Consider the following 21,812-nt stretch of genomic DNA (forward strand, 5'->3'; position numbering starts at 1 on the left):
GCGACAGAGCAAGACTGTGTCTCAACACACACACACACACACACACAGACACACACACACACACACACAACCAAAAAGAAAGCATTAAGTTCTATAATTAGCACTATGTTTTCTTTCTTAGTGGCACATAAAATAATAATTGGTGGATCTCAGATTTGAGGAGATGCAGTAGTCAACTCTTGTTCATACAGAGTTAAGTGAAAGAGTGCACATTTTGGAAAAACAATTCACTCTGAGAAAATGAAAACACTGCATACTGGAGGGTGTGTCTACTGTTTACAGACACTTGCTAATCAGGAGATGCCACATGGCTGCTGGGATAGTGAAAGGCCTTTTCCACTGCTGTCATTTAGGAGATCTCCAGAACCCCTTGCATCTGAGAATTCTCCTTCCAGAGAGCAAAGAGTGGATGATCTCCCAGGAGAACAGGTGTAGCTGTGGATTCAGGACACAGAGAGGGAGGAGGAAGTGAGAGGAAAGGAAGGAATTTGGGGATATTTTGCAGCCACGACTGGGTCTCGCCCCTCTCGTCCTTTTTGAACAAAGTTGAGGTTAGCTGAGGAGCGGAAAGTGTTAACAGGCTCTTTTATCAACTTTGCTGTGATGTTCTAAATATTTGTTCTGGAATTATTTTTACACTTTCAGATTATGTGTATAGCTGATAAGTGTGTGCTAAATTTTGCCTGATTTTGTTGTAATTGTGATTTGAGATATCTGTGCACTACACCCCTCACCCCACCAACATCTCCAATTATCCTAGTTAATTAGTCCAGGCTTGGGCGTGGTGGCTCACGCCTGTAATCCTAGCACTTTGAGGCTGAGAGTGCCCAGCACTTTAAGAGGTCAAGGCGGGCGGGTCACCTTAGGTCAGGAGTTCAAGATCAGCCTGGCCGTCATGAAACCCCGTCTCTACTGACAATATAAAAATTAGCCTGGCGTGGTGACAGTTGCCTGTAATCCCAGCTACTCGGGAGACTGAGGCAGCAGAATCACTTGAACATGGGAGGTGGATCACCAGGTCGGGAATTCGAGACCAGCCTGAACAACACGGTGAAACCCCATCTCCACTAAAAATACAATTAACTGGGTGTGGTGGCGCATGCCTGTAATCCTAGCTACTTGGGAGACTGAGGCAGGAGAATCGCTTGAACCTGGGAGGCGGAGGTTGCAGTGAGCCAAGATTGTGCCACTGCACTCTAGCCTGTGTGACAGAGCAAGACTCCGTCTTGGGGGAAAAAAATAGTTTAGGCTCTTAAAACAGAGGGATGGATCTGTGAAGCCATCATTTTGGCCACGACACACACACACACACACACACACACACACACACACACACACCCCTCATCATGGTATATTTTACTGATGGTAAAGTACATTAACTATTTATAGGTTCACTCTTTTTTTTTTTTTTCTACAGGATCTTGCTCTGTCACCCAGGCTGGAGTACAATGGAGTGATCTTGGCTCACTGCAGCCTTGACTTCCTGGGCTCAAGTGATCCTCCCACCTCAGCCTCCCGAGTAGTTGGGACCACAGGCCTGTGCCATCACACCCGGCTAATTTTTGTATTTTTTTGTAGAGACGGGATTTCACCATGTTGCCCAGGCTGGTCTCAAACTCCTGAGCTCAAGCGATCTGCCCACCTCGGCCTCCCAAAGTGCTGGGATTATAGGTGTGAGTCACTGTGCCTGGCCTTAGGTTCACTATGAATATCTGGAGATAGTATTCAAGTTTGGGTATATGTCTTTCCAGTTTTACAAATAGATTTTTCACTTAATTTCTTTCTTTCTGTTTTTAGACAGGGTCTTGCTCTGTCACACAGGCTGGAGTGCAGTGGATCATGGCTCACTGCAGCCTCAACCTCCCCAGCCCAGGTGATCCTCCCACCTCAGCCTCCTGAGTACCTGAGTAGTTGGTATTACAGGTACACGCTACCACGCCCAGCTAATTTTTAGTTTTTTTTGTAGAAATTGGGTCTTCCTGTGTTGCCCAGGCTGGTCTCAAACTCCTGGGCTCAAGTGATCCACCTGCTTTGGCCTACCAAAGTGCTGGGATTATAGGCATGAGCCACTGTGCTTGGCCTACTTAATTTCTTTATATATATATATATCTTTATATATATCTTTATATATATATCTTTATATATATCTTTATATATATATCTTTATATATATCTTTATTTATATATATCTTTATATATATATCTTTATATATATACACACATACATACATGCATATATGTAAGTAATAGATGTTAAAATATATGTAATATATATTAATATAGCCCCATAACATTAAATATTTTTTTTAAAACAGCAGTTATCAATCATGGTGTCAAGCTATTTGGAACACGACAATGTCTTGTCAAGAGTGGCAAAATAATTGTGGCCAGTGGTTAAACTGATGCTTAAGAAATGATTTTCTTTTAAAAAGAAACAGGTGGTTTCTGGGTTCTCTCCTGATAAGCTCCTTGCACTCTGCTTTGCCTTCTTGGTGTGCGGGCACAGCAGAGACAGGCAATCAAGCCTGACAGTCAGTTCAGACCCCACCCTCTGATCCAATCACCTTACTAGGATATCATTATTAACTTTAGTGACTCAAAAATACATGTTGATTGTTCAAGGTGTTAGGTAGGGAAAAAAAGAAAGAAACAAACAAAACTACTAAAGCAGGGTTGTTATGGGCTATCATGGAAACACACAGCTAGTTCCATGGCACAGACACATGAAACCTTTTGTCACAATTTATTCTACCAGGATTGTGTATTAATCTTCACAATCATAGCTTATATTTTTCCAATAATGTTTGCCTTTTGCTAGGCCCATTCAATGTCCTATTCATCGAATTAAGCAGGCAGGATGCAGAGCTATGTTGCAGGGAATGGCTTTTGCTGTGCTGCAGAGCAAGGATGGCACAAAGAATGGAGTTTTATTTGAGATGGATGAGTCTGTCCTATCACTAGCTGATCCCTTACGGTCTTTGTTACTTCTTTTAACCAGTACTTTTTCTCCCTCTCATTCCTTTCTCCTGTTTTTCAAGTTCCAGCTGAATGGTGATTCATTCAGCAGATAGCTACATTAGGTTGTACTTTTCTGCAGAATTACAGTATAATTTTCATTTGACAAAGTGTAGTTGGCTACTTTTAGTAAAAGAAAAGAGAGATTCCTTATTAAATCAGATTACAGATTGGAAACCAATGCTAGTTGTTCTGTAGGAAAACCAAGCACAGAGAGGCAATGTGCTGTATGTGTTTCAAGAAGGAGCCACTTCAGCTCTTCTCTAGACGTTCCACGGTGTCGTCTGGGCTTCCCTATCTGTGTATACTGTTTCAAGGATGATCAAGTCTCCATTAGGGCTGAGAACTACTATTCTTAGATACAGATATGGGATGTGTTCACCCTGTGGTAGGGGTGGGGTGCCTTTATTTTCCTGGGGATAAATGCAGTCATCTGGACATTTTTGGAAATGTGACAGCTTGAGTGTTCATGGCCATTGGGAAGGGGAGAGAGCGGGAATCTGAAGAGCCAGTGTTGTGCTGCCTTGGTTGGCTTTTCTGACTGCCTAATTCAGAGGGATGTCTATATATGCCCCTAAAATGTCCTCTACAAATGTTTCCTGTTGACCATTATCATGTGGTCTTTTCCCTCCAATATTTTATTATAAAAAGTTTCAAACCTCTGGCAAAGTTGAAAGATTTCTATAGTGAACTCATAAACCAACTACCTGGATTCTGATGTGGTCTTTTTACTGCGTTATTTATTTATTTTTTTTTTTTGAGACAGAGTCTCGCTCTGTCGCTCAGGCTGGAGTGCAGTGGCGCAATCTCGGCTCACTGCAAGCTCCGCCTCCCGGGTTCACGCCATTCTCCTGCCTTAGCCTCTCCGAGTAGCTGGGACTACAGGCGCCTGCCACCATGCCCGGCTAATTTTTTTGTATTTTTAGTAGAGACGGGGTTTCACCGTGGTCTTGATCTCCTAACCTCGTGATCCGCCCGCCTCGGCCTCCCAAAGTGCTGGGATTACAAGCGTGAGCCACCAGGCCCGGCCTTTACTGCGTTATTTATCTGTAATTACATAATGGCTCTTTTTTTTTGAGACGGAGTCTCGCTCCGTCGCCCAGGCTGGAGTGCAGTGGTGTGATCTTGGCTCACTGCAACCTCTACCTCCTGGGTTCAAGCAATTCTCATGCTTCAGCCTCCTGAGTAGCTGGGATTAGAGGCGCCCGCCACCATGCCTGGCGAATTTTTATATTTTTAGTAGAGACAAAGTTTTGCCACGTTGGCCAGGCTGGTCTCGAACTCCTGACCTCAGGTGATCCACCTGCCTCAGCCTCCCAAAGTGCTGGGATTACAGGCATGAGTCACCACACCTGGCTACATGATAGCTCTTAAATGACAGCATTTACCTGTCACTCGTTAAAGCTGTTCTCTGTGGTCCTTGGAGCTTTGAGGTTAATTATTCCTAACACTCTGAAGTGTGGCATTTACCTAGGTGATTTTTCCCAAGATTCTTACTATACTAATAAACATATTTTTAGGCTAGGTCCAGCACAATTCTAGGTTGCAGTTCTGGTTGCACCTTTCAGAAGGCTAACTGTTGTGGCTTCTATCTCTTGAAAATGATATCCCCGTGCCCAACCTTTCAGCTTTGAAGAGAAAGCCTTGTGCTCTGAATCTTGAAACATTTGAGTAATTAAAAAGGGCTGTTTCCCCCAAAATTTATTCAATTCTCAGTCTTTGAGAATTTTTTCTTGTGGAAGAAAAAATTGGGATAACAGTCTGAAAAATCAAAATTTCAAAACAGGCCGGGCACAATGGCTCCCGCCTGTAATCCTAGAACTTTGGGAGGCCAAGGCAGGTGGATCTCTTGAGGTCGGGAGTTCAAGACCAGCCTGGCCAACATGGCGAAACCCCGTCTCTACTAATATTACAAAAATTAGCCAGGCATGGTGGTGTGTGCCTGTAGTCTCAGCTACTTGGGAGGCTGAGGCACGAGAATGGCTTGAACCCGGGAGGTGGAGGTTGCAGTGAGTCGAGATTGCGCCACTGCACTCCAGCCTGGGCAACAGAGTGAAACTGTCTCAAAAAAAAAAAACCAAAAAAAACAGAAAGAAAGAAAAAAAGGCTGGGCACAGTGGCTCACGCCTGTAATCCCAGCATTTTGGGAGGCTGAGGCAGGTAGATCACCTGAGGTCAGGAGTTCAAGACCAGCCTGGCCAACATGTGAAACCCCATCTCTACAAAAATACAAAAAAAAAAAAAATTTAGCTGGGTATGATGGGCAGTGCCTATAACCCTGTCTCTACTTAAAAAAAAAAAAAAAACAAAACCAGCTGGGTGTGATGGCACACACCTGTAATCCCAGCTACTTGGGAGGCTGAGGCAGGAGAATTGCTTGAACCCAGGGGCAGAAGTTGCGGTGAGCCAAGATCGTGCCATTGCACTCCAGCCTAGGTGACAAAGAGAGACTCTGTCTCAAAAAAAAAAAAAAAAAAAGATAAAAAAATTAAAAACAATCCAGAAAACATGCTTTCATTTCAAACTCAAACTCTCAATGAAATTATTTCTAAGAAAGAGAAAAGCAGTCACCAGGTTTTATGTCTCTTGGCTTTTCTGCTTGTTCTGGTTGAGGTAGAAGAAATGAAACCAGAAGGAGAAGAGGAAGATGGAAAAAAAATAGACATTCTGCCCTCGAATTACCAGAATTAATTGAACTATTTCATTTCCTTCTCCTTCAGTTTCAAACCCAAGTTGCAGTAATGAGACAGTCACTTACCAACAGGTGGGGCTGAAATAGATCTCTGGAGATCTCCTGGATGTCGACTGGGAAAATAATCTCCAAATTGCACGTTTCCACTCTTTTCACATTTCTTTAGCAGGTGTTTATGTCTACCCAGCAGGCAACTATCCACTTAGTAAAAGAAGCGCAGGCCAGGCTGCTCCGGGCATTGTTCTATTGCTGCTGCATCATAATCATAATGTGCTGACATCGTCTCTGCAGTAACAGAAGAAGAGCACTGGGGAGGAGCAGCCGTGCAGGTCTGCCCCGACAGGAAGTGTGGTCAACATTCCCGAGGAGCCCCGACCAGACCACTCGGGAGTGGGCAGTCAGGTGGTGGTGTGAAGTTTTCAGAGGATTTCTTGGAGAGAAAAGTCAATTTAGCAATAGTATAACCACGGAAAAAATATCAGACTTTACATCATTGATCATTCAATTGATAATTTATTATTAAATTTCCCTATATGCCAAGTTTCAGAGACTTCAACATATTTAAGGCACCTTGAGCCTCTGTGAAGAAAAGCGTCAAAAGAATATAGAATTTTTAGAAGGAAACTGCTTAGAAACAGAGATGAGGCCGGGCGTAGTGGCTCACGCCTGCAATCCCAGCATTTTGGGAGGTCAAGGCAGGAGGATTGCTTGAGCCCAGGAGTTTAAGACCAACCTGGGCAACACAGTGATACCCCATCTCTATTGAAAGAAAGAAAAGAAAGAAAGAAAAAGAAAGAAAGAAAAAGAAAAAGAAAGAAAAAAAGAGAAAGAAAGAAGGAAGGAAGGAAGGAAGGAAGGAAGGAAGGAAGGAAGGAAGGAAGGAAGGAAAAGAAACTGAGCCGAGGGCTGTAAAGCGTGAATATTTAATGATATTAGGCTCTGGTGGTGGTTCAATGCACATGATTGGCTAAGTCTCTTTCTGCATATGTCCGAGTGGTTCCCCTGTTATTGTCTCAGATGATCTGTTTCCCCTATTCTATGTTGAGTGGCATCTTTTGGATGGACAAATTCTTCCTCTGGTCATACCTATAGTCCCATTGAGTAAGATTTCTTCATTGAGCATACTTATTGCATGATCACAACTTGCCACGTTCCTGTTCTTCCTGCCCAAGGGCCAGAAAATATTTTTGCACAGATCTGATCTCATCTCTTAACTGTTGATGATATCAATTTAATTCTGTGGTACCTTGATTACACTTTGGTATTATCTCACTTCCATTTTTTGAGGCTACTGAAACATTAAAAAGAGAAGAAATACCAAAAGAAGGAAATAAAAATAATGGTATATTTAAAATATTTACCTTCAAAAGCATCTTTAAAAGCAAGGAAACAAAATATAAAACTGTATGTATAACTTCATTTGGAGATTGTAAGTCTGAATTTGTGGCACTTTGTCAAAGTGAGGTCCGTGAGCAGTTAGCCCTCTTTGTCCCTCATGAGATGGGCCTGCCTGTTCACGCCTGCATGGGATCTTCTCAGCTGCCTGTCCTAAGCTTGGGATACGAAGGTTTCCTGCCACATACATTCAGTCCCTGGCGAGTGCAATGCAAGGTACATTCTTTTGGTCAGTTCAGTAATGAGTACTTACTATTTCCTGGGCACCATGGCATGCTGTACCACAAAGATGAACAGTCTCTGCACTCAAGAAGTTTACCATCAAGTGGAGAAGGGGCCATGTAAACAGATTATTTCAGTGTTATGTAGTGATAAGATAGAGGGGTGACAGGGGATTCTAGGAGCACAGATGAAGGGCACTTAGTCCAATTGGGGGATTTAGGGACGGTTTCATGGAGGAGCTAATATCCAAGCTAAATCCTGAACGACTGGTCAGCCTGGGCAAAGGCACAGAGGCATAAAATGACAAGGTTTGAGGGGTAACTACAAATGGTCTGGTGTTACATAAAGTTGAAGGGGAGAAAAAAAATGAAGTTCACGGAAGAAGGGCCTAGATCGTGGAGGGCTTTGAAAGCCATAACCAGGTGCTGGGACTTCATCTGCTCCAGTAGTTCTAATAAAGAGTGCTACATGGAGAGATTTATGTTCTGAATTGATCATTCTGAGAGTAGAGTGAAGGATAGATTTGGGAAGGGCAATTCTAAAGATGCAGAAGCCATGGTAGTGGCAGTGGCAGTGTCAATGGAAAGGAGGGAGTTAACTTGGGAACTATTAGTAGAGTCCACAGAATTTGGTGACTCACTGGATGTGGGGAGGGAAAAGGTGACTCAGAGGTTTGGGAAGCTGGGTGAATGATGGCGCCATTAACTAGGAAACAAACTACAGGCAGAGGAACAAGTGTAGGAGGCAGAAAGAATGAGGTGCTTGTTTGCAGGAACCCTTGGTTAGCATGGTGCCTTGTATTCAACTGTTTAGTAAATGATTTTTTTATTTTTAAAGTTTTCAGTACCTTCCTAATGCTTTTAGAATATGTGTCATGTATCATAAGGTATGCGTATATATTTAGCATTAAACTCAAGAGCCTATATATTTGTGAGCATGATCTGGCTCCATCCTGGCTTCAGTTCTTTCCAATCATATTTCAGACCACTTACACCACTCCCTCATCATACTTCTGCCTCCTTCCTGATGTTGCATTCTTTAAGCCGTTTCCTGTCTGAAAGGCTCACCTCCTAGCTCTTCACATGTGGGCTTATTTTCGTTTTTCAGAACCCAGCTCAGATGTCACCTGTTTAGAGAGCTGTTTCTCAATCACTTGGTCATTGACTGTCTCTCAGCTGCAAATGCACCAGGGCATACTCTGCATTGAATTGCTGGAGCTCTGCAAACTACATTTCTCTCTCCAGCTGGCTTTCTGTTAGGCTCAATAATAGGTTGCATTAGACAGATGAGGTTGGAAAATAGGGAAGAAGAGACTTGTGTTCCCCCTAGTTGACCTGCTGTTTCTGTCAGTGTCACCAGGGCAACAGCAACTGGTTCTAGCCTGCATTTTGGTTGTTTTGTTTTTGTTTTTGACATTCTCAGAATCAGCAACCGGGCAGCGCCCTCTCCTCAGAGGGCTGAGTCCTGGCTCCAACAGGTCTGACCTCTGAGCTTCTAAGCTGTGATTCCCCTAACCTATCCCTCCCAACTCCCCAGCCCTAGTTGTCGTAGTTGCTTCCTCTAGTTGTCTCTGATATCTGTGTTTCCTTTGTGCTTTTTTTCTAGGCCTCCAACTCCTATTTAACATATTCCTGCATTGAAGTCTCTCTGTTGAAATACTTAGTATGATTTCTGCTTCTTTTTAAATGGCTGGATTCTGACACAACCACTGAATCTGATTTAGGCCTCCACCCAGTCACTGTCTAACACGTCACTGAATGTTCTTCATATACTTTTCCTAACCTGCATTTAAATTGTTTTCCTTTCTCATAATCGCTCTCCTTCACTTAGATATCTGAGACTCTCATTTATCATTGTATTCTCAGTGCCTAACATGGAGCCTGGCATACTGTAGGAGTTTAAGAAATGCTTGTTAAATAAAATGAATTATTTCAAAAGACTGCAGGAGAAATACTGGTAGCTGGCCATACACAACGGACAGGATTGAGCAAGTCTTTAACTTTTTGGTTCTAGGCCACGTTATTGATGAATTCTGTAACAACATAACACAGAGAGTCAAGCATAATGCTTCTTATAAACATGTCAGAATGCAATGCATTATTTAATGTAGACCCATCATCATTGGAATAACAAGATACACAGTTTATTTACTTTGAATTCTGTACTTACATAACCCCCTACCCCACTTTCTATAATTGGGAATGATAATTACTTACATTGTTAGGGTTTCATGAAGATCAAGAATTGCTAACAGGTTAGATCTACAAAATTTTGTTGATTAGCAAATAATTTTAAATATGAAAGCCATCCAAAAGAATCCACCTGCTGTAACATGCAACATCACCAAGAATTTACTTTATAAATGTCGCCTGCTTGTGTTATTTTTTTCATTCTGATACGATTTGAAACAACCAAAACATAGAACCAAATAATCTGGTTAAAAAGGAACTGCTTAACTTTTTTACACAGCTATAAATGAAAACTTGAAAACATCTTCTATAGCCTTTTATGTGTCAACTACTAAGACAAAAAAGACTTGTAACATGCTTCTTATATAATTTGTCAAATAAATGCAAATAGATTAGATGACATTGATGTCCACCGTGCCAAATAGAAATATTTTGTTGAACTTTAACATTTAAATGACATTTCCCTTGTTTCCACTTCAAGTGTGTTCATATCTTCTCCCTTTTCTAACTCAGAAGGAAAAATGCCCCTTTTCTTTCCCAGCCGAATTGGGCCACCAGGGTCCTTAAATCCAGCCCTTCTTTCCTCTTCTTTCTCCTTTAGGATACTACTCTTGCATTGTTAACATGCCCACCACTGTTGTTTCTTTTTCAAAACCCACAAACCAAATCTTCCCTCTGTTATCAGTTCATGCTACTATTTTGTGTCTTTCTTTTTTCACACCCAAATTCTGAAGAATTCATGTTCACAGTTTCTATTTTGTAATCTGGCTTTTGCTCTTAACCCACTACTAAAATTGCACTCTTAGAGTTCACAAATAATTGCCTAATCAATAAGGCTTTTTGAGCCTTCATCCTTCTTGGTATTTCTTTTGCATTTACAGTTGATCCTTCTTGAGACTCTCCTCCTTGATTTGTGGGACTCTGCACTCCCTTCTCTTCTCTTCTACAAACTGTTTTTCCCCTCATGCCATTCATGGCTTTTTCCTCCAACACCCCAAGGCCTGTCCTCTTCTCTTGGCAAGCCTTTTCTTGATAATCTTTTCCATCCACCCTTGCATTTCAGATGCCACCTTTACGTGAATGATTCCCAAGGTTGTATCTAGTCAGTAACTCTTCTGTGAACCCCTAACCTGCACTTTCAAATGCCAGTGGGACATGTCTATCTTAGCACTCCTGGCATCTCAAACACATGCCCAAACTCAACTTCTCCATAAAACTCATTTTTTTTCTTCTTTTTGTTAGTGTTTAACATTTTCTCAGTCAGCCAAGAGGGGAGACTTTGAATCATCTCTCCCTTCTCTAACTTCCTTTCCAAAACTTGAAATCAGCCATAAAATTCTTTCCATTCTTTTCTCTCCAGAGACGTATCCATCTGTTCGGACCTTCCCATCACCATCACCTCTACCCCCTCACCTGCACAATTGCTATAACTTAACTGGGGTCTCTCACTTGTTTCTTTCCATTCTAGTTTATCTGCCTCAAGGCTGCCAAAGCGTTTTCCCTAAAAGGATATCTCTGATCATGATACGTCCCTGATCAAGAATCTCTAATGGTTTTATTGTCTCTAGAATAAATCTAGACTCTTAATTTGGTATTTAAGAACTTTAATCCCAAATTAACTTTAATAACTTTTGGGCCTTAAATCAGTACTTTTTCAGTCTTACAAACATCTTATACCTATTTTGTTTCTGTAATTTAAAGAAGATAGACTGTAGGCTGAGTGTGGTGGCTCATGCCTGTAACTCCAGCACTGTGGGAGGCTGAGATGGGCAGATCACTTGAGCCCAGGCGTTCAAGACCAGCCTCTCTCTGCAAAATACAAAAAAATTAGCCAGGTGTGATGGGTAGTCCCAGCTACTCAGGAGGCTGAGATGGAAGGATCACTTGAGCCCAGGGAGGTCAAGGCTGCAGTGAGTTGAGATCATGCCACTGCACTCCAGCCTGGGCGACAGAGTGAAATCCTATTAAAAAAAAAAGAAAAAAAAAAGAAAAGAAAAACAGAATAGATGTGGGGCACGGTGGCTCACGCCTGTAATCCCAGCAGATCACCTGAGGTCAGGAGTTTGAGACCAGCCTGGCCAAAATGGTGAAACCCCATCTATACTAAAAATAGAAAAATTAGCTGGGCGTGGCGGTGCATACCTGTAATCCTAGCTACTTGGGAGGCTGAGGCAGGAGAATCGCTTGAACCCGGGAGGTGGAGATTGTAGTGAGCTGAGATCGCGCCACTGCACTCCAGCCTGGGTGACAAGAGCGAGACTCCATCTCAAATAAATAAATAAATAAATAAAAATAATAAAAGAATATAGACTGTAGAGTCAGATTGCTAAACTTGAATCCTTGCTCTCTCTCCTACTATCTATGTGACCATGGACAAGTTTCTTAATCTCTGTGCCTCAGTATCCTCATCTATAATACAGGAAAAACAATGCTTATAGGGTTGTGAAAATTAAACATATGTAAAGTGTTTAGGACAATGTCTGGCCTACAGTAAGTTCTACATAATGTGTTTTATTGAGCAAATATTTACTGATGCTTGCATATATGCACATATGCCAGAGACTCTTCTAGGAATTTGGGGATAATAGGAATGAACAAAATAAACAAAAATCTCTACCTTTGTGGAGCTTAATACATGACAAGCACTGCTCTCAGCACATTTCATGTTTAATTTCCACGACACCCCTATAATTGTTGTTCTTCCTATATTACAGGTATAGAAATTATTCTATAATAAAATAATTATCATTAATTACCTGTCATTCTCTGTTTTTGGAATACCCTTTTTCCTGTGCTATCATCTTCAAAATTCTACCTTCCTTCAAGACCCAATAACATCAGCTGGGCATGGTGTCTCACAACAGTAATTCCAGCACTTTCGGAGTCTGATGCAGCAGGATCACTTGAGGCCAGGAGTTCAAGGCTGTAGTGCACTAGGACCATGCTACTGTACTCTATCCTGAGCAGTAGAGCAAGACTGTGCCTCTACAAAATAAAAAAAAAAGACCCACTAACATGCCATCTTACTTCTTGAAATCTCATCTGAATTCTTCCAACCCTTAAAATCTGTATTATGGCATTTATCACATTCTATACACTCTACTATATATTATCAAATATATTAAATGTCGTGGTTATTTGCATGCATTTTTGTTATCTCCCTAATGAAGTATAATGTCAGGTGCTCTGCCCTATTCATGTTTGTAAACAGTAGCATGATGTACTTTGTACCCAAGCACATAATAGATGCTTAACAAATATTTCTTGAATGAATGTACATAAAAGGATTATTTGCATATTTTTTCATTTGACCTCTATTAACTAACCTTATCTTCTTCAACTGTAAATATGAAATGAAAATATCACATATCAGTATCAAATATTTACTATTTTGCCTTTATTTACCATCCCTTGACACTTTGTTTACTAGTAGGCCAATTTTTATAGTTTGCTTTCCTGAGCACATTTTACAGTATACTTAACATCTTCCTGTTACCATCATTTGAAAAGTGCCCCTAAGTTTTTATTAAAGGATCCATTGTGGATAGAGTATATTTTACCTATTGTGTTTTCTATGGTCAGCACAGATATTTTTTCCCATTTCTCACCTCCTTTCTAACACAGTTAAAAATTTCAAGGTGCTCATCTGTAATTTTTTGGTTCATTGCTTATTTTTTTCTCCATTTCAAAGAACTGTAGATGTTTGAAATTGGCTTTTATGGCACCTAAAATAAGATTTTTTTTTTCTAAGTCATTAATGCCCTTCCTCTAAATTTGCTTGCTATTCTCCAGCTATGACTGGAAAGACCAGATCAACTGCAGGTTCTCCTTCCTTCTCATCTGTATTTTCACACACTACAGATCATAATGCTATGATCACATTTTTCCCCAAACATTGTAGTAAGATACAGAGTTACAATATACCATATTTTAAATATTCTTGGTAGGCCATCTTAACTATTCCTTTTATTCAGGCAGAACCCTATCAGAATGGCATGACAATCTTCTCTTTTTAAATAATGAGGCCAACACATTACATTTTTAAATAATGATCAAGGAATTTTTTTATTCATTAAGTTTCAGTATCATTACAGAAAATATTATGGTACAGAGTTGTTTAACATTATTTTGTCTTTGCTCTTGATTTCCACATGAATGCTGGTAACACTAATATCTGTACAAGATCAGTCTTTGATTTTTTTTGTTCTGTACAATTTTAAATGTATTGGTTAAAAAGGCCGTCAGCACTTAAGGAAGCATTCTTTCTTCAGTTTGTTTGTTCAAATAAAAGGTGTCCAGTTACTGCCCAAGAGTACTGTGCCGTGAGGCTATTGGGGTGAGAAACCTCCCTGGATGCTCTGCAGGGGATGGTTCTTGAGGCAAGGCAGAGCCTCCACCCAGTCAGTCTTCTTTTGGCACTGTGCACATAAACACGAGATACATGAGAAAGAACAAGCAAAAGCTCTCTGTAAAGCAGTTATGAAGCATACTAAGAAGGGAAATCCAAGTGTTGCCTACGCTAGTATAAATAAGCAGACAGCCTTGATTTAAGAGCATAAGTAGTTGTATTTTAAAGATGAGAAAAACACAAGTTCTGCAGGCACCTACCGCTGTCTACTAAAAGCTATTGCTATCAGACCTAGCATTGAACACACAAAGCAATTTGCAAGAAAGGAAAAATTTGCCTTGATATAATCAGAATAGAATTGTCTGTTAAGATTTATTTTTAGGTGTTTTTTTCTTTAAAAGATATTTAAATTCATTTGAAATATAGTTCAAGATGTTGACTATACAGATCAACTTTTATCCAAATTGGGAAAACTAGCTGTGCCGTTGCATATTACAGGATACAGTCAATGATATGTGGGCATGCATCAAAGCTTTCTCCTGCTGGTGACCATCATAGCCGTCCAATGACCATGACATCCACCACCTCGCCTTTGTGGAGCTCCACGTACTGTTCTGTCTTTGGAGGTAGCATCAACAATCCATTGGCACTGCGCATGCTCATCAGACGGCTGCTCATTTGATTACCTAGAAAGAAATACTCTTATTACAGCAGCACAAGCATCATGGCGTATACATTTGGGTCCTTGTAGACCTTTCCAAAATGTAAAAACAGAAATGCAGGTCTTCAAGAGGAGAAGGGATGATCAAACTTTCCAGTACCTTTTTCAGGTGGCCATGCTATTATATCCTACCACCTGCTCATTCAAACTTTAAAAATAAACATTAGAAATTCTTGCTTGAAAGAGTAAAACCAGGATTTTATAGCATTATGCAAAATGCCACAGAATTTCTCAATTCAGGCTGAAATGTTATGTGTCTGAAAAGGGAGGCTTTAAAAAAAGTATTAAAATAATAATGACAATAATGGTAGCAGCTACCATTTCTTTACTAAGTGCCAAAGTACTAGGCACTTTACTTAAACACCTTATGTGATTCTCACAAGACTCAAAAAATTTTTAGGTAACTTGCCTAGGGTCCTGCTAACTAGGTTGGTGGCCAATTTGAATGCAGCGCTCTCTGATGGCAAAGCCCATGAACTTAGTCACTGTTAGTTGATGTTTTCACTTGGTAGGATCTTTGTTTAAAGAGTACTAGAGTACTACAAGTTTTCTGGAGTCACGTCAAAAGTTAGGCAAAATATGAGTAGGGAAGTTGGGAATAACAGTTTAAAGTCTAGTGGAGGTTACTATAGAACTCTGAATTATCAATATTGATTTCTCTGCCCTTCAAATTTACCAATAACTAGGGTATGGTAGAGGCTACAGAGAATCAAATTATAAATTGGGCTTTCATCTCACATTTCAAGATGGTATAGCTAGAATCTCCTCCTTTTCCTACAAAGTTATACTCAGAACTTATTGGTTGAACAAACATATCAAATCTTCTGTAATTCCAGATTTATTACAGGACATTAGTCAATGATATGTGGATATTCTAAATGTTTATCTAGAAAATATGGCTCAATAAAGTAAGTAAACTTCTAATAGTTATTTTTTAACTTTTGCTATACTGTTTAGGAATAATTTAACTCATCTAACTTTTCAAAAAGGAAAATGTATAATAATTACAAAATCAGTTATAACCAAGGAAGATTATATATAAGTTTGTGTTTTAACAAGATAGGTGTCTAGGAATATCTGCAGATGTGAATTACTAACCTGTACTCTGTGCCCAAGGTAGTGGTTCTTGGTGATGCCAAGTTAATATACACCGATGGTATTCTGGACGAGGATCGAGTTTTACATCACATGATAACTACAGAATAAAGAAGAAAAGAAAACAAACTTGGTCACCTGATCATCTCACAAAACTACAAGATGGTAGGGGTTGTGCAAAGAATACAGTGGACATGGAGACTAACCTTGGTATTCTGCTGTTGCTGTCACTACCACCTTATGTTCTTTTTCTTTTTAAATAAAATTTAATTAAAAATGCATTTTTTCTTTTGACACAAGGTCTCACTCTGTTACCCAGGCTAGAGTGCAGTGGCACGATCATAGCTCACTGCAGTCTTGACCTCCTGGGCTCAAGTGATCTTCCTGCCTTGGCCTCCTGAGTAGCTGGGACCACATGCATGTGCCACCACATCTGAATAATTTTTATTTTTTTTGTAGAGATGGCATCTTGCTATTTTGCTCAGGCTGGTCTCGAACTCCTGGGCTCAAGCGATCCTGCCACCTGGGCCTCCTAGAGTGCTGGAATCATAGGCATGAGCCACCATGCCTGGCCACCTTATATTCTTAATACAGGAAGTCCAGGGGTTGGGTTGCTCTGGTGAAAAGAGAAAAGAAGGCTAAGAAGCTGGTGTTCAGCTTTTGTTTGTCTGGGAGAGGCTTTATTTCTCCCTCATTCCTGAAGGATAGCTTTGCTGCATGTAGTATTTCTGGTTGGCTTTTTTTTTCTTTCAGAACTTTACATACACCATTCCCTTCCCTTCTGGCCTGTAAGTTTTCTGCAGATAAATCTACTGCTAGCCTAATGTGGACTTCCTTGTATGTGACTTGATGCTTTTCTTTTGATGTTATTATAATTCTTTGTCTTTAACTTTTGACAAATTGGGAAGGATCTTTTGGGTTGAATATATTTGGAGACCTTTGAACTTCCTGGATCTGGATGTCTATATCTCTCAACAGATTTGGGAAGTTTTCAGGCTAGTATTTCATTAAATAAGTTTCCTATCCTCTTTCTCTTCTCTTCTTCTTCTGGACTCTGATGATAAAAATATTTGTTGATTCAAATTCAGGAAATACAGAGGACACCACAAGGATATTCCTCCAGAAGAGCAACCCCAAGGCACATAATCGTCAGATTCACCAAGATTGAAATGGAGGAAAAAATGTTAAAGGCAGGCAGAGAGAAAGGTCAGGTTACCCACAAAGGGAAGCCCATGAAAATAACAGTGGATCTCTCAGCAGAAACCCTACAAGCCAGAAGAGAGTGGGGGCCAATATTTGACATTCTTAAAGAAAAGAATTTTCAACCCAGAATTTCATATCCAGCCAAACTAAGCTTCGTAAGTGAAGGAGAAATAAAATCCTTTACAGACAAGCAAATGCTGGGAGATTTGTCATCACCAGGCCTGCCTTACAAGAACTCCTGAAGGAAGCACTAAACATGGAAAGGAATAACTGGTACCTGCCACTGCAAAAATATGCCAAATTGTAAAGACCATCAATGCTATGAAGAAACTGCATCAACTAATGGGCAAAATAACCAGCTAGCATCATAATGACAGGATCAAATTCACACATAACAATACTAACATTAAATATAAATGGGCTAAATGCCCCAATTAAAAGACAGACTGGCAAACTGGATAAACAGTCAAGACCCATAGGTGTGCTGTATTCAGGAGACCCATCTCACATGCAAAGACCCAACTAGGCTCAAAATAAAGGGATGGAGGAAGATCTACCAAGCAAAATGGAAAGCAAAAAACGGCAGGGGTTGCAATCCTAGTCTCTGATAACCAACAAAGATCAAAAGAGACAAAGAAGGCCATTACTTAATGGTAAAGGGATCAATTCAACAAGAAGAACTAACTATCCTAAATATATACGCACCCAATACAGAAGCACCCAGATTCATAAAGCAAGTTCTTAGAGACCTACAAAGAGACTTAGACTCCCACACAATAATAATGGGAGACTTTAACACCCCACTGTCAATATTAGACAGATCAACAACACAGAAAATTAACAAGGATATCCAGGACTTGAACTCAGCTTTGGACCAAGCAGACCTAATAGACATCTACAGAACCCTCCACCCCAAATCAACAGAATGTACATTCTTCTCAGCACCACATCACACTGATTCTAAAATTGACCAAATAATTGGAAGTAAAACACTCCTCAGCAAATGTAAAAGAAAAGAAATCACAACAAACTGTCTCTCAGATCACAGTGCAATCAAATTAGAACTCAGGATTAAGAAACTTACTCAAAACCACACAACTACATGGAAACCGAACAACCTGCTCCTGAATGACTACTGGGTAAATAATTAAATGAAGGCAAAAATAAAGATGTTCTTTGAAACCAATGAGAACAAATACATGACATACCAGAATCTCTGGGACACGTTTAAAGCAATGTGTAGAGGGAAATTTATAGCACTAAATGCCCACAAGAGAAAGCAGGAAAGATCTAAAATCGACATCCTAACATCACAGTTAAAAGAACTAGAGAAGCAAGAGGAAACAAATTCAAAAGCTAGCAGAACACAAGAAACAACTAAGATAAGAGCAGAACTGAAGGAGAGAGAGACACAAAAAACCCTTCAAAAAAATCAGTGAATCCAGGAGCTGGTTTTTTGAAAAGATCAACAAAACAGATAGACTCTTAGCAAGACTAATAAAGAAGAAAAGAGAGAAGAGTCAAATAGATGTAATAAAAAATGATAAAGGGGATATCACCACCGATCCCACAGAAATACAAACTACTACCAGAGAATACTATAAATACCTCTATGCAAATAAACTAGAAAATCTAGAAGAAATGGATAAATTCCTGGACACATACACCCTCCCAAGACTAAACCAGGAAGAAGTTGAATCTCTGAATAGACCAGTAACAGGCTCTGAAATTGAGGCAATAATTAATAGCCTACCAACCAAAAAAAGTCCAGGACCAGACGGATTCACAGCTGAATTCTACCAGAAGTACAAAGAGGAGCCGGTACCAATCCTTCTGAAACTATTCCAAGCAATAGAAAAAGAGGGAATCCTCCCTAACTCATTTTTATGAGGCCAGCATCATCCTGATACCAAAGCCTGGCAGAGACACAACAAAAAAAGAGAATCTTAGGCCAATATCCTGATGAACATTGATGCGAAAATCCTCAATAAAATACTGGCAAACTGAATCCAGCAACACATCAAAAAGCTTATCCACCACGATCAAGTGGGCTTCATCCCTGGGATGCAAGGCTGGTTCAACATACGCAAATCAATAAATGTAATCCATCACATAAACAGAACCAATGACAAAAACCACATGATTATCTCAATAGATACAGAAAAGGCCTTCGACAAAACTCAACAGCCCTTCATGCTAAAAACTCTCAATAAACTAGGTATTGATGGAACGTATCTCAAAATAATAAAAGCTATTTATGACAAACCCACAGCAATATCATACTGAATGGGCAAAAACTGGAAGCATTCCCTTTGAAAACCAGCACAAGACAAGGATGCCTTCTCTCACCACTCCTTTTCAACATGGTGTTGGAAATTCTGGCAAGGACAATCAGGCAAGAGAAAGCAATAAAGGGTATTCAAATAGGAAAAGAGGAAGTCAAATTGTCTCTGTTTGCAGATGACATGATTGTATATTTAGAAAACCCCATCTTTTCAGCCCCAAATCTCCTTAACCTGATAAGCAACTTCAGCAGTCTCAGGATACAAAATCAATGTGCAAAAATCACAAGCATTCCTATACACCCATAACACACAAACAGAGAGCCAAATCATGAGTGAACTCCCATTCACAATTGATACAAATAGAATAAAATACCTAGGAATCCAACTTACAAGGGATGTGAAGGACCTCTTCAAGGAGAACTACAAACCACTGCTCAAAAAAATAAAAGAGAACACAAACAAATGGAAGAACATTCCACGCTCATGGATAGGAAGAACTCAATATCATGAAAATGGCCATACAGCCCAAAGTAATTTATAGACTCAATGCTATCCCCATAAAGCTACCACTGACTTTCTTCACAGAATTGGATAAAACTACTTTAAAGTTCATATGGAACCAAAAAAGAGCCTCCATTGCCAAGACAATCCTAAGCAAAAAGAACAAAGCTGGAGGCATCACGCTACCTGACTTCAAACTACACTACAAGGCTACAGTAACCAAAACAGCATGGTACTGGTACCAAAACAGAGATATAGACCAATGGAACAAAACAGAGGCCTCAGAAATAACACCATACATCTACAACCATCTGATCTTTGACAAACCTGACAAAAACAAGCAATAGGGAAAGGATTCCCTATTTATTAAATGGTGCTGGGAAAACTGGCTAGCCATATGTAGAAAGCTGAAACTGGATCCCTTCCTTACACCTTATACAAAAATTAATTCAAGATGGATTAAAGACTTACATGTTAGACCTAAAATCATAAAAACCCTAGAAGAAAACCTAGGAAATACCATTCAGGACATAGGCATGGGCAAGGACTTCATGACTAAAACACCAAAAGCAATGTCAACAAAACTCAAAATTGACAAATGGGATCTAATTAAACTAAAGAGCTTCTGCACAGCAAAAGAAACTACCATCAGAGTGAACAGGCAACCTACAGAATAGGAAAAAATTTTTACAATCTACCCATCTGACAAAGGGCTAATGTCCAGAATCTACAAAGAACTTAAACAAATTTACAAGAAAAAAACAACCCTATCAAAAAGTGGGCAAAGGATATGAACAGACACTTCTCAAAAGAAGACATTTATTACAGCCAATAGACATATGAAAAAATGCTCATCATGACTGGTCATTAGAGAAATGCAAATCAAAACCACAATGAGATACCACCTCATGGCAGTTAGAATGGTGATCATTAAAAAGTCAGGAAACAACAGATGCTGGAGAGGATGTGGAGAAATACAAATGCTTTTACACTGTTGGTGGGAGTGTAAATTAGTTCAACCATTGTGGAAGACAGTGTGGCGATGATCCTCCAGGATCTAGAACTAGAAATACCATTTGACCCAGCCATCCCATTATTGGGTATATGCCGAAAGGATTATAAATTATTCTACTATAAAGGCACATGCACATGTATGTTTACTGCGGCACTATTCACAATAGCAAAGACTTGGAACCAACCCAAATGTCCATCAATAGTAGACTGGGTAAAGAAAATGTGGCACATATACATCATGGAATACTATGCAGCCATAAAAAGGGATGAGTTCATGTCCTTTGCAGGGACACGGATAAAGCTGGAAACCATCATTCTCAGCAAACTAGCACAAGGACAGAAAACCAAACACTGTGTGTTCTCACTCAGAAGTGGGAGTTGAACAATGAGAACACACGGACACAGGGAGGGGAACATCACACACTGGGGCCTGTCAGGGGGTTGGGGGGTGAGGGGCTGGGAGAGGAATAGCATTAGGAAAAATACCTAATGTAAATGACAAGTTGATGGGTGCAGGAAACCAACATGGCACATGTATACCTATGTAACAAACCTGCATGTTGTGCACATGTACCCCAGAAGTATAATAAAAAAAAATTTGTTGACTGAATGATGGCCCATAACTCTTACAGGCTTTCTTCGTTCTTTTTCATTATTATTTCTTTTTTTCCCCTTCAGAGTGGGTAATTTCAAATGACATGTCTTCAAGTTCAGAAAGTCTTCGGCTTGACAAAGTCTGTTGTTGAAGCTCTCTATTGCATTTTTTATTTCATTTATTGAATTCTTCAGCTGTAGGATTTCTGTTTTTTTTATGATTCCTATCTCTGCTGAATTTCTCATTTATATCATAAATTGTTTTCCGGATTCTGTTGACTTGTCTGTATATATTTTTTCTTATATCTCATTGAATTTTCTTCAGATAATTATTTTGCATTTATTTTCCAGCAGGTCATTGATTTTCTTTTCATTTGGGTCTGTTACTAGAGACCCATTATGTTCCTTTGGTGGTGTCATATTTGCTTGTTTTTTTGTTTCTTGTGAGCCTGCATGAATCTGTGCACCTGGTAGAACTATTCTTTCATCCAATCTTTCTGGTTTCCATAGAAAAAGTCTTTCATTTGCAGTTGGGAAG

At 39.9% G+C, this 21,812-nt stretch overlaps 2 protein-coding genes across 37 annotated transcripts in view; both read right to left on the reverse strand.

Annotated features, from left to right (window-relative positions):
- Positions 1-5,951, reverse strand: part of GARIN2 (golgi associated RAB2 interactor family member 2) — a 103,183-nt gene extending 97,232 nt beyond the window's left edge. For 5 of the 19 annotated variants that reach the window (XR_010122091.1, XM_063644426.1, XM_063644425.1 and 2 more), the window contains exon 1: positions 5,774-5,945. The gene's annotated coding sequence lies outside the window, so the exon portion shown is untranslated. Of the gene's footprint in view, positions 1-5,773 lie in introns of all 19 variants that reach the window. The other 14 variants (XM_063644418.1, XM_063644414.1, XM_063644415.1 and 11 more) reach the window with 6 other exon arrangements.
- Positions 5,952-13,551: 7,600 nt separating this feature from the next.
- The window catches only part of GPHN (gephyrin), a 722,880-nt gene continuing 714,619 nt past the window's right edge, over positions 13,552-21,812 (reverse strand). For all 18 annotated transcript variants that reach the window (XM_055291351.2, XM_063644412.1, XM_063644411.1 and 15 more), the window contains 2 exons: positions 15,681-15,777; positions 13,552-14,547 (listed from right to left, as the gene is read on the reverse strand). In XM_055291351.2, coding sequence (XP_055147326.1) covers positions 14,414-14,547; positions 15,681-15,777 — 231 coding nt within the window. In that variant the 3' untranslated portion in view covers positions 13,552-14,413. The remainder of the gene's footprint in view (positions 14,548-15,680; positions 15,778-21,812) is intronic.

The sequence above is a fragment of the Symphalangus syndactylus genome, chromosome 8, assembly GCF_028878055.3.
Source record: "Symphalangus syndactylus isolate Jambi chromosome 8, NHGRI_mSymSyn1-v2.1_pri, whole genome shotgun sequence".
Lineage (NCBI taxonomy): Eukaryota > Metazoa > Chordata > Mammalia > Primates > Hylobatidae > Symphalangus > Symphalangus syndactylus.